General features: G+C 39.0%; 1 protein-coding gene across 1 annotated transcript; it reads right to left on the reverse strand.

Annotated features, from left to right (window-relative positions):
* Nucleotides 1–11,984: 11,984 nt before the first annotated feature.
* On the reverse strand, nt 11,985–13,091 carry LOC115951174. The gene has a single exon (XM_031068360.1). The coding sequence runs from the start codon at nt 13,089–13,091 to the stop codon at nt 11,985–11,987; it is 1,107 nt and encodes a 368-aa protein (XP_030924220.1).
* Nucleotides 13,092–13,647: the final 556 nt, after the last annotated feature.

Genomic DNA, 13,647 nt, shown 5'->3' on the forward strand with positions numbered 1-13,647 from the left:
GCACACTATCAAAAACATAACTTTTCTTTTACTCAATAATTCCATAAACAACTCTTACTATTGAATTGCTTAGTTATTGCATCCTTCATTTTAGGTGTCGAGTTGAAGTTGATTTATGTGATAGAACTGGATCATTGGTAGCCACCTTATTTGGAAACAATGCAGAGAATTTCTTACATTGCACAGTGAAAACATTGATGCTAGCAACCACTAAGGTATAATACAAGCACACTTATAATATGCCATTTATTTGCTTGTTAAACTTATAAAAATTTATTGTAACAATTCTTAAAGCTCTTGTTTTGATTATGTTTGAAAATATACAAAACTCTCACATTCTTGATCTAATAATGGTAGGATGGAATACAAAATTTAGAAAACATTGCAAGGTTTTTTTCCTACCAAGAGTTCATTATCCATCTCAATGCGCAAGCTATGAAGTTCATGGAGAAGCACAATAGATTTAATATTGTTTCCATCCATGATTTGCCAAATGAAAGTGAACAAATACCAGTTTTTGTGACAAGTGGATGAATACGTATATCTTTTTGAGAACTTTACTAGAGGTTAGAAAATTTGAAATTTGGAAGATCATGTAAGACAAATAGATACATTGTTACTCAATTACATATCAATTTTTCTTTCTCCCTTATGTGAATCTAATGTCTAAATATGGATGAACTATTTTCAAGATTTTGATATTAAGGGTCTATTTGAAATCAATTTATTTTGCTGAAATTGAAAACTTTTTGCTGAAAGTATTGTAAATAAAGGTAAATATTAGTTGAAATAGTTCAATGGAATCCATGAATAGTACCAAAAAGTGCAGTGGGGCCTATGAATAGTAGAAAAATAAGCTAACCAAACAAACACTAAATATAACATAACAAATTATATTATTTGTTTAATAACAAGTAACACACGTATGCAAGTGCCTATGTGTGCAAGTGCCTATGTGTGTGATCTTTCACAGTAAAGATACAACAAAAAGAGTTTTGTATATATGCAACAAAAAGGGATTTGTATACAAGATATAGCAGAATATATACTCGTGATATTTTAATCAATGATGTCCAAATTATTAACGTGTTAAGATTTGAATGTGCAAAGGATTCTGATCATAAAGGTAATGAATTACTTGGTGAAAGTTAATTTTGTGTCTAGCTTTTTTTAGAGGTTGCTTTGTCATGATTGTTACTTCTACGTTTACCTAAGAAATTGAGAAATTTTCTCTGATGGATCAAACACATATTTTGTTTTGCCTTTAATCTGGACTTACAGATGAATAAATTAGTTTTATATGAAGTTCAATATCTCAGGTAGATTAATGTTAAGTTCAATTCACTTGTATGAGATTGCTTCTTGTAGGAGTTTGTCAGCTCACTTATAAATTTTCTTGGCTAGTCTTATACATGTGATTTCAGTATGACTCTAATTTTCTTAATCATCTGTCTCTTCACTGTGAGAGCTTTTTCATCAACTCTATAAATTTTCTTGGCTAGTCTAATCGTTCCAATATCTGTAGTTTATGTTGCTAAGTTGATGTGCACCCAATTCCACCTACTTACTTAGGGTTGAAATGCACAATTTTCATTTCCCTTGGCAAATATTTCATGATTGTGTGACTTAAATCTTTTCCTCTTTGTGTAGAAGGTGAACCTTTCAGGTTGTCCACAGATAGCATTAGCAATTCTTCCCTTGTCTATGCTTCCTTCTTCATATACCCACCTTCAGAAAGAGTATTAAACATTTTTCAATGAACTTTGGGTGTCTTGAGAGAAATCAATGTCCAATTTCACAGGGTTTGCCGATGCTATCATTTGAATTAATACAGGAGGTAGATATTTCCAAGTGTTCAAGGCTGCATCCTGAAGCGGCTATTACATGCTTCAGCAAGTCCTTGCCTTCTATAAGAACATTAAAAGCAGCTTATCTTTTGAACTTCAAGGCAACAACTTTGCATCAATTGGTGCAGAAGTGCCCTCTGCTTTGTGAGTTTGACTTCACCATTGATTCCAGCACAAGTTTTAGTGGGATAGGCTAGATCACAATATGTGCACAACGACAATTGATATGAGCACAAATTGTCATTGCAATTTTTTATTTTTTATATTTAAACCTGCAAAGTGCAAACATCAACTAGAGAATGAATTGTACTATCTTGATCTTGGATGTGTTTGGGAAGAAGTTCTAGCAAGAGTATGTATGCAATGAATTGCACATTAATGATGGTGATATATATATATATATATTTGCTTACCAACAAATAAATGTGGTTTCTAAACCCTTTTCTTTTCCATCTTATAGGTGAACCATGGCTCATTATGCTTAGGATGTTGATATTATCTATAGACTCGGGGCCAAAATTCAATTATCAAAGGGAATTTTGGTATTGCTACTAGGAATGAACTCAGTTACAATTTTTACTTGTATCTTTTAGGGTGTTAATGGATTCAATGTGGTTATACATGGGTTTAGCGTTAGTGAATAAGTGCTGCTTTGGTCTTTACTAGAAAATGTTGGAACTTTATCTTTTATGATGATGCTATTTGAAAATAAGTTCATGTGACTTTTTTTTTTGATGAAAAACTCATAAACTTCATTCATAAACTAGGACAAAAGTCCATTGACGGTACATTAGACATAAGCTGGTCCAAAATAAAAGGGGGAGAGTCCTCCACCCATATTACACTTTCTAAAATTGATTTGGCTTCTTTAGCCATTGAGTGTGCAGCTATATTGATGCTTCGTCTTGCATGTGAAATCTTCCAGTTGTCAAAATTCTTAAGCCACCAAGAGATACCTGCAGTTACCTTTTGAATAGAGATTGCAGGGGTGATGCTTCCTTTAATAGCTTGAACTATTGCCAGTGAATCACCTTCTGCTACAATATTCTTTAGGCCTAGATCCCACGCAAACAAAATGCCTACCTCCATTGGCTTTGCTTCAGCCTCAATTGCTCCCAGTGGTCTGCTGATTTTCTTGCTCATCGCCCCCATCACCTCTCCTTAAGCATTTCTAATAACCACCCCCACACCTATACTCCCTTGCTCTTTGAAGACCACCCTGTCCACATTAACCTTATACCAGTTGGGTGGAGGCGGAGACCATCTCTGTGGGGACTGATTGAGTTTAGGAATTGTATAAGGCATGTGAGCTCGAAATTCTTCAACATATCTCCGAGCTTCTAGTGCTATTGTTCTCCCCTGTTTTCCTTGTCCACCATGTCTAATGACATTCCTGTTATTCCAGATGGGCCCACGCCGCAGTAGCAAAGATCTCCCAATCACTAGTACCAGCATGCTCACGCAACTACCAAAGCACATCAATAAATGCTTCCAAAGGAGGGATCTGATTGGCATTTCGAATTTTCAACTCCTCCCAAGTGTCCTTCGCTGTAGCACAGCTCCATAGGATGTGTCCTGAGGTCTCCCTTTCACCACAAATGTCACACTTATCGTCCATGATGATCTTTCGCTGCTTTAGGCTGAACTTGGTAGGTAGGCTATTCCTACATGCTCTCCACATAAAGTGTGTGATTTTACTTTGACACTTTAAATTCCAAATCGCCTTCCATAGAGCTTGCGTTTTGGAATTGTCTGAGCAGTCAGCTCTATGATTCTCTGAGTTAGCTTCCTTCAGCATTTTGTAGGCAACTTTGTACGCAATATTCACTGTAAAAATCCCATTGGGCGTTTTTGTCCATACTTGAGAATCTTCAGGGGCCATGGAGCTTAAAGGGATGCCAAGGATCACCTCCACTTCATGAGGTAGGAAGGAGGTTCTAATAAGATCAGAATTCCATCCTCTACTCTCTTCGTCAATCAACGCCGACACCATTTCCTCACCACCTCTAATCTGGACTCTTGCTTATTACCTTGTACGTATCAGCCACTGGAATCCATCCATCATTCCAAATATGCACCCTCCTACCATTGCCAATCACCCATCTAGACCCCATTTTAATAACCCCCCTTGCCGATAGTATACTTCTCCAAATGTATGATGGTCTTCCCCTTATTTGAGCCCCCAAAAAAGTTGTCTTCGCAAAATACTTCGCTTTGAAGACTTTATGAACTAATGATTCCGGGTTTTTCAAAATTCGTCATCCCTGTTTTGTCAATAATGCCAAGTTAAATGCCTTCAAGTCCTTAAACCCCATCCCACCATCAACCTTTAGGGAGCAAAGCTTTTCCCATGACACCCAAGCTAGCTTTCTTTCGTTTGTCTTCTGACCCCACCAAAATCTGCCCATCAAAGAGTTCAATCTGAGCAAAGCGAGTCCGGTAGTTTAAAGCAATTCATCGTGTACGTGGGCGTCGCTTGTGCTACTGCCTTTAATAGAATTTCTCTACTTGCGTTGGACAAAAGTTTTCCTTTCCAACCAGCTATTTTCCGACTCACTTGGTCCTTTATCCGGTTAAAAGCTTTCTTTTTACTCTGGCCCATCAACGGGGGCAGCCCGAGATACTTCTCATGTTGTTGGATAATTTGTGCACCAAAAGTTTCCTTAGCCATTTCCTGAATGTCCATACTTGTGTTTTTGCTAAAGAAAAGTGAGGTCTTCTCTTTATTCAACTTTTGCCTCGATTCCTTCTCATATATAGCAAGTACCTCTGCAATTTGTGCACAATCCCCAATCGTAGCTCTACAAAAGATAAGCCTATCATCCGCAAAAAAAAAGATGGGATATTCTTGGAGCTCCTATCTTGACCGATACACCCTTCAGGCTACCAATCCTTTCTTTCCTTTTTATCATTGCAGATAAACCTTCAGCGCATAGTAGAAATAGATATGGGGAAATAGGGTCCCCTTGTCGCAACCCCCTTGAAGGGGTGATAGAGCCTTTAGGTTCCCTATTGATTAGAACGGAATAGGACACCGTCTTCACACACATCATAATCAATGACACCCATTTATCCTTGAATCCCATTCTTTGCATAATAGCCTCCAAGTAGGGCCACTCCACCCATTCATACGCCTTACTTATATCTGACTTTATAGCCATAAGACCTTCCTTACCCTTCCTTCGTTGGTCGATGGTGTGCATTGTTTCAAAGGCAACCAAAATGTTGTCAGTTATGAGCCTTCCCGGAACAAAGGCACTTTGCACTTCACTTATAACTTCAGGCAGAATCTTCTTCAAACGGTTTGCAAGTAGCTTCGACATAATCTTGTATATCACATTACAGAGGCTGATAGGATGAAACTCAGTTATTTTTTGGGGGCTCTTAGTTTTAGGGATAAGGTAAATGTATGTCTCATTAGCACGGGGAGGCATAATACCTGAGTTGAGAGCCTGTAATACACAATCTAAAACACACGGTCCAACAATATCCCAATATTTCTGAAAAAATAAAGGGGGCATACCGTCGGGACTCGACGCCTTAGTCGGGTGCATCTGATTGAGGGCCCTTCTGACTTCCTCCAGCTTGAACTCCTTAAGCAGCTCCTTGTTCATCTCAGGGGTAATACATTCTTCAATAGCATTTATGCTGGCATCAAAGTTGGTTGGACAGTCAGATGTGAAAATATTCTTGAAGTAATCTAAGATAATAGCTTTGGTTGCACCTTCCTCTTCATGCCATACTGCTTCAGAATCCCTTAAGCCCTCAATTCTATTCTTACTTCGTCTCTGGCTGGCTACTGCGTGAAAGAATTTCGTGTTCCTATCCCCATTTTGAAGCCATTCCACTCTTGATCTTTGCTTCCACATTATCTCTTCTCTAGTAAGTATTTCATTAACTTCCATCCTCAATTCCTTAATTTCAACCTCATTATCATTTAGCAAATTAAGCAATTCCAACTGCTTCAAGCGGGTTTGTTTCTGCCTCAGATTTTTATTCACATTGCCAAACACTTTTTGATTCCACCATCGTAGTTGTTTTTGGCACCTTGTTAGTCTCTCCTCAATGGGAAGGTCTGACAATTCTCTGTATGGATCCCAAGCCTGCTCAATCACTTCTTTGCACCCTCCTTCCCTTGCCCACATAGCTTCAAAAAAGAACCGCTTTTGTCTCTTCCTCTGGGGTTTCCTCTTCTTAAGACTGAGAGCAAGCAAGCAATGATCCAATGCTGCCATAGACACATGGTAAACCGTTGCTTCCGGGAACTTAGCTCTCCACCCATCGTTTGCCACCATTCTATCAAGCCTAAGGAGGGTGCGTTGGTCACCAAATCTCCCGTTGCACCATGTGTATCTTTGCCCAATGAAACCCAAATCAAACAACCCACACACATTCAAAGATTCCCTAAAGGCCTCCATCTGGTTTGAATCCCTTTCTTTCCATCCTAGCTTCTCATCCACATGGAGGATTTCATTGAAATCTCCAAAAACCACCCAAAGTAATACATATTGAGAATTGAGAGTTTTTAATAAATCCCAAGAGCTAGAGCGCATACCTGTGTCGGGATATCCATAGAAGCCCGTAGCTCACCACGGTCCTCCACCATCATCCTCCATCACCACCACGTCAATATGGGTATGGGAGCAGCTTTTAAAATGAACCACCGTACCTTCCTTCCATAATAGAGCTAGGCCGCCACTCCAGCCATCACTAGGCACCACAATACCTTGGGTTAATTCTAGTTTCTGCTGCAGCCCCTTAATTCGACCAAGCTGAGCCTTGGTTTCAGCTAGAAACACTAAGGTGGGGTTCTTTGATCTCACTTCCTCGGTGAGCAATCGCATTGCCGGAGTTGACCCTAAACCCCGACAGTTCCAAGCTAGCACGCTTATTGGGCTCGGTGGTGCTACCTCGCAGTCACCGCCACACCGCCATCCTCATTGTTTTCCTCACACAGAGGTTTTTTTTCTACTCCCTTTCCTTTACCTTTCTTTGCGCACAGAGTGTTAGGATCTAGCTCCTAGAGAGGCACAGGTCCTTCTCTTTTAACACCGGCTGGGCCAAATTTCTCACTTGGACTTGTTTCTTTCATTTTCCTAGCCAATCTCTTCCAATGTCTGCTACTAGGGCCCAATTCCTCCGAAATCCAGCCTTTACTTGGATCCAAACTCATTGCCAATGGGCCCATATTGTTCTCGGCCCAGTTCATTGGAGCCTCTAATAGAGCTGCATCTTTTGTGTTGAGGTTTTCGTGCCCTCTCGTATCTGCACTGTCCTCAGACGTCTCTATCACCCACCTTATCCCCATATTTGAATCTTCATGCCCTCTTGTCTCATTCATATTCCCCATACTAATTTTATCCAACACGCCAGCTTGCTTTTCCTCCTTAGATTTGACTTTGCCATTCTTGTGTAACACCTCTGGGTTCTCCCCCCATCCCCCCCCCCCCTCGCTTCTGTCACCTCGGTGCAGGGTCTTGGACTGTGCTCCAATGACCGGCTTTTTTCTGCACAAGTTTCGTCGTCGATCCCATTTTGCCATTCCGGTACCATATTTTTTCTCGGCAATATCCTCATCTCCCTTACTGCCTCTTCATCCCTATATTTGTTCTTTAGCCCATTCCCTTCATCCGTACTTTCATTTTCTCTGTTAGCTCATCTCCCCGGTTCACCTCTTAGCCACGGCCCATACTATGCATTTCCTTTCTCCCCATTCTCCTCCCTCAGCGTGCTCTCTAAGCATTCTTTTTCATCGTGGTCAAGCATACCGCATCTATAGCAGAAATTGGGGAGTCGTTCATATTTAAAAAACACTCATCTCCCACTTTTTCCTTCAATATATACCTTCTTTCCTCTCACCAGTTTTCTCGTCGTATCAATGTTTACCCTCACCCTGAGAAACTTCCCCCACTGAACCCCTTTCTCAGGGACATCTACTTCTAATACCTCTCCTATCTTTCCTCCAATCGCATAGCCTGTCCCACTGGTCATACTCTTGAGCGGGAGGTTATAAATTTGTATCCAAAACGGCGACCATCTAAGGGATATTTCTTTTGGAACCAGCTCTCCCTCAAACTCCCTCATAAGAACTAGCTGTTTTTCATAGCTCCATGGTCGCATTTCCATCACTTTTTTCTTGTCACGACTATCTCCAAACTCAGCAAGGTATAAGTTGTCCTCAGTCTCCGAAACTTGTAGCCCCTTGTTTGGTTTCCACAGCATTCTCATATTTTTCTTTAAGGCTTCCACACTATTGCTGCATTGTGTTAATACTTTCATCACAATGCAATTTTTCCTAGCCTCTTTCGCTACCTTTGTACTGTTGCTTCCCAGTATTATATCTTCTTCCTCTTCTTCAGTAACCGTCAGTTTCTTCCACAGTTCCTCAAGCTCTTCTGCTATGGTTAGACAGCCCACTCTCACCGTATTTGGCAAGGGGGTACAAAGACTGGCCTTACAACCTGGAAGGCCACAAAACTCTTGTAGGAACGCAAGACCTCACTTGCTTCTACATGCACGAGAGCATGAGAGCACTCAGTTCGTGTGACTACAAAACTATAAAATATAAAGTAAATGACATAGAAATGGTTTATTTCTTGATATGTCAGTACCTACAGAAATGTTACCCTTTTCTAGCATACTAAAATGTCTAGCATTTATCCTATACTCTGTAGGATTGTATGGAAGTGATCATTGCCCAGTTAGGCTTGAGCTCTCACAGGTGTGCCCCAATTCCAATCCAAACGAAGTTTCCATGTAAAAGTTATTATGTGCTCTTTTTGAAGATGTTATTGTCATTTTCTAAAAGAAATCTCTTTGTGAAGGTATTAAAGATTACTAAAACTTAAGACAGAATACTGAATAGGAGTTTTTCCTAATGCTTTTCTAACATTTATAGTCAGGATCCAGTGTAGACTGCACATGGTAACAAATAAATGATAATCAATTGAGATGAGCAGTTTTACTGGGCTAGTTTAGTCTGACTCGGGCTTGGTAAAGTAAATATGGACTGAGGGTGACAAAAAACCATAACATAAACATGTGCAACGTGATATTAGGAAAAGCAGTTCTTCTACTTTGTCTATGACAATACCATTTTTTTTTTTTCGTTGCTGAGTCCACGACCACCACCTCAAAATTATGGCAAAAGTTGTGTCTCTAAACTTTCTAAAAAAAGAAAAAATGTCATCTCACCATTGTTTGTCTTACTCTTACAAGTGAAATTTTTACTGGGACCCACTCACCAGAGCCACCCCATTCTGATTGGATAAAACAGGAGTGGCCTCAGAGTTCCTTAAGGTTCCAAAACACAATCTCAGGCACCTTATTTTATCCATTCTCCCTAAACTTTCTGTGATGCTTGCTGTGCATCACCGCCTTTACTTAAAAATACAAGGCGACCTACAAAGTCGACAAAATAAGCACTGGTCAGGTGCTTTCTAGTTGCTTAACCAGAATCACTACTGTTCAAGTTCTGGGCCTAGTTTACAACCTGCCATAACGGACCAGGTTTACATTCCTATCCTAAACAATCCACTGAACCACTTCTATATACAACTAAAAGAGAGAGCTCTATCAGTAGTTACCTTTTGAAAGAAAAAGCACGAGACAATACAGTCTACCAAAATATTGTGACAAGCTTAAGCCTTTAGACTGTAGTCTTTTTCTTACCTAGAGAAGCAAAGATAGCTGACAATAATTTTGATAAATAATATACACTCCTCCCTCCTTTCCAAATTGTTGTTCAACCATCCAACAATGTTAGTTAAATAATCTAGAATTAAGAATTTACTACAGCATAAAGTTTATGAGACTTAAATTACTCTTCAAGGCTCAAGGGCCAGAACATAAAAGGACAAAAGGATCCAAATTGTAAGGCATAACCTTTTTCAAACTCTGAAATGGTGGCAACGGAAATACAAATTCTTCTTGCCGTATATTCTCAATCCTCGTTTATCAACCACAATTAACACAATATGTACATCAACTACACATTTAATTAACAGAAACCTTTAAAAAAAAAATCAATCAAATATATCACCTAAACTTATTAACAAATAAAATTTTCTAGAACAAAACAAAATTTTTTTAAAAAAAAAAATCAAGAATAGAATAGAGTACTTACAACAAATTCAAATGGAAAGTTCCAATGTCAAGATCACAGATAGGGATTCTCATTGACATGTACAATGAGAGAAGTTTAGCATTACAACCTGCAAACCAAATAAGAGAGAGAACAAGTTTTTCAGCAATATAAAGGGATGGAAACTATCCAAAGATAAAATAAAATCTTTACTAAAACTTCTCTATTCCCATTCTTTGAAGTTTGAACTTTTTTGAATAGGAAACTTTTATTCAATTATAATAATGAAGCATCATGTAACAAGGCCACCAAGGCAGGTGGAGGAGAATCCTCAATCCAAACTAAATCCTCATCTAAATTTCTAGCAAATTGGGCAAGAACATGTGCCATTGTATTCCCTCCCTTCCTAATTTGATTAGTCCTAACCCAATATAACCCATGTATCAAATGACGAATATCATCGACCACACAGCCAAGAAAGGAATTATGAACACCCTTTCCAAATATCAATAAATATAAAAAAAATTTAGTTAGTTGTCACGTTTCAAAACAATGCTGAAAACTAGCATCTCGAGTGTCTAAAACTCGAGTTTCAAGATAAAACTCGAGTTTTTAAGACTCGATTTGTAAGTGGATGGGTCTGATGTGGAAAAAAATCCACATGGAAATCAAGTTTTAAAGACTCGAGTTCCAAAATTGCAGAAACGCCGCTATAGGGCTTTAAAACGTCACTATAGGGCTTAAAAATGCCACTGTAGGGCTCCCCAACTTGGTATCACTTATAAAAAATTTTTTGCAAGGAAACGCTGTTATAGGGCTTTAAAACGTCACTGTAAGGCTTAAAAATGCCACTACAGGGGAAATTTTTTTTTGCATGGAACTCGAGTCTTAAAGACTCGAGATCTATGTGGCATTTTCAGTCCCCAAACACTTGCAAAGCGAGTCTTTGGGACTCGAGTTTTAATATGGATCTCGAGTTTCTAAAACTCAAGATGCTACTTTCCTTTATTATTTCAAACGTTGTCTAACTAACTATATACAACCCCTTTACACAGCTATTCTGCACATTCCCCCAAGGAATTATTAGGCAAAGATGAAGAAATGGCTTGAATGACATTAGCATTATCACCCTTAATTATCAAACTTGAAAACCCAGCATCCACGGCAAACTCCAAGGATCTTCTGCAGGCCATCAACTCGGCTTCTTCACTGTTTTCTACACTTGGTCCGACAGCAAACATCGCAGCCATAACCTCCCCCTTATCATTTTGAATAACAGTACCTATACCTGTTCTGTTTAGCCTCGAAAACACAGCAGCATCAAAGTTTAGCTTGTATACATCCGGTGGTGGAGGTTGCCATTGGTCAGAATTAATTTTCTCAGTCCGAACCACTGTCAACTACACCTGGGCTTGCTGAAATTCCAGAACAAAGTCCTCTGCTCGCTTGTTAAGGCATTTAGGATCCTTTAATTGACCTCCATGCACAACATAGTTTCACTGGTTCCAAATAATCCACGCCTGCACCCAGAACAGCTCTAGCTCTTCAACTGTTAACTTGTCCACTAGAAACTCCATTAGTTGAAGTGTATCACGAAAAACAGAGGGTCCTTTTTGCAATTTTACAATGCTACCAGCCCATACGTCTTGCACCGCAGCACATTCCCACAATGCGTGAGTTGTTGACTTTATTTGGAATTTTAAGCTTCCACAAGACCGGCCAAATTATTTTCCCAGCACAGCCACTTGAAGTCTCGGCCCTATCTCCATGAAATTGAATCTGTCTAGCAAGCTTATACACGGACTTAACAGAAAATTTACCGCTCCTGTTGTGCAGCCAAAAAATTGAATTTGGAACAAATCTTCGACTAAGGGGGATTCTACAAATAGCTTTGGCATCTCCTCTGTGAAACATTCCCATAATCATGTCTCTTCTCCATATATGTTACTCCAAATCAATCAAATCTGATACTGCCAAATCTTCAACCAGCTCATGTCTTAGGTACATAATGTTATTTGTGGGATGGTTAGGAAGCCACCTATCCCCTACAACACTTATGGAAGACCCATTACCAACCCTCCAACAAGAACCAATCTAAGAATAAGCAAGGTAGTCAATATACTTCTCCACACATAGGAACAACCAAGCAATTCTTTGGCCTCTAGAAAAGAAGACCGAGGGAAATATCTTGCTTTGAAACACCTGTATAGCAAAGAGTCATTCCCTTGGATCAATCGCCAACCTTGTTTAGCCAACATGGCTAAATTAAAATCTCTCAAATCCTGTAAACCCATACCACCTTCCTTCTTTGAAATTGACAGCTTATCCCACCTCTTCCAATGGATTTTCCTTTCATCAACTACTTGACCCCACCAGAATCTAGCACACATGCTACTCAGTTCATCACATAGTTTCATAGGAAGTTGGAACACACTCATTGTGTAAGTGGGGATAGATTGGGCCACCGCCTTTATCAACATTTCCTTTCCGGCTCTTGATAACAACATACCTTTCCAACCTTGCAGCTTCTTCCAGATTCGGTCTTTTAAATAAGAAAAAGTATGATACTTAGCTCTTCCAATCAATGTTGGCAGCCCTAGATAAGATTCAAATCTCTCCACCTCCTTCACCCCTAGAATCTGTAGCATCAATTGCCTTTGATTGCCTATGGTATTATTGCTGAAATAAACTGAAGATTTCTCCAAATTCACACATTGTCCTAAAGCCTGTGCATATGTTTGAAGAATTTCCATTACAACTTGCCCTTCATTCTGTATAGCTTGACAAAACATCAGAGACTCATCAGCAAATAGTAAGTTGGTAATTCTGGGTGCCCCTCTACATATGAAAACCCCTTTAATCCTCCCTTCAATTTCTGCTTTTGCCAACAAAGCCGTAAAGCCTTCTACACACAAGAGAAATAGATATGGTGATAATGAATCACCTTGTCGTATTCCTCTTGATGGATGTATCATACCACAAGGTTTACCATTCACCAGAATAGAGAAAGTTGGAGTAGTGACACAACTCATCACCCTTTCTATCCACAATGCTGGGAAACCCATCTTTTCCATAATCCCCTTAAGAAACTGCCACTCCACACGATTATATTTGTTTAATGTATTTGTTTCAAACACCTTTAGATAACTTTTAAAATCCATATTCAAATTCCATCCATATATGCTATATTTGTTTTAAAAAAATGGTACTGCAATGCTACACCAACTAATGCTTACTAAAAAAAACCTAGTGGAGTTCATCATCTCTCTATTAATCACAAAGATAACTGATACTAGCTCACAAGTCAATAAATTTTTTATTTTATTTTTTATAATGCAAGAATTTTATTCAAAATAAAATAGGTATACAACGGGAGCCCCAAAGACTTTGCACTACATACCACAATAACAGTGCAAACACACCAGCTAGAGTAGGCAAACTCAACCCTCCTATGCATAACTATCACCCTAGGGGAAATATGACATTACAAAATGATTAATCATGCATGAAAAAAAAAAAGTTTCAAATGGTCAATATTTCTGTATGCCTAATATAATTTCAGTCCTTGGACTTTTTGTCCCCAAATCATCATAGGAAACTAGCAAACATATAACCCAAAATACCCAAACCAAATTAAGCTGAAATACCCATACAAATTAACCCAAAATAGGGAAAAAAAATAAAAATAAAAAACCCCAATTCTTACACAAAACCTAG

This window comes from Quercus lobata, chromosome 1 (genome assembly GCF_001633185.2).
Source record: "Quercus lobata isolate SW786 chromosome 1, ValleyOak3.0 Primary Assembly, whole genome shotgun sequence".
Taxonomy (NCBI): domain Eukaryota; kingdom Viridiplantae; phylum Streptophyta; class Magnoliopsida; order Fagales; family Fagaceae; genus Quercus; species Quercus lobata.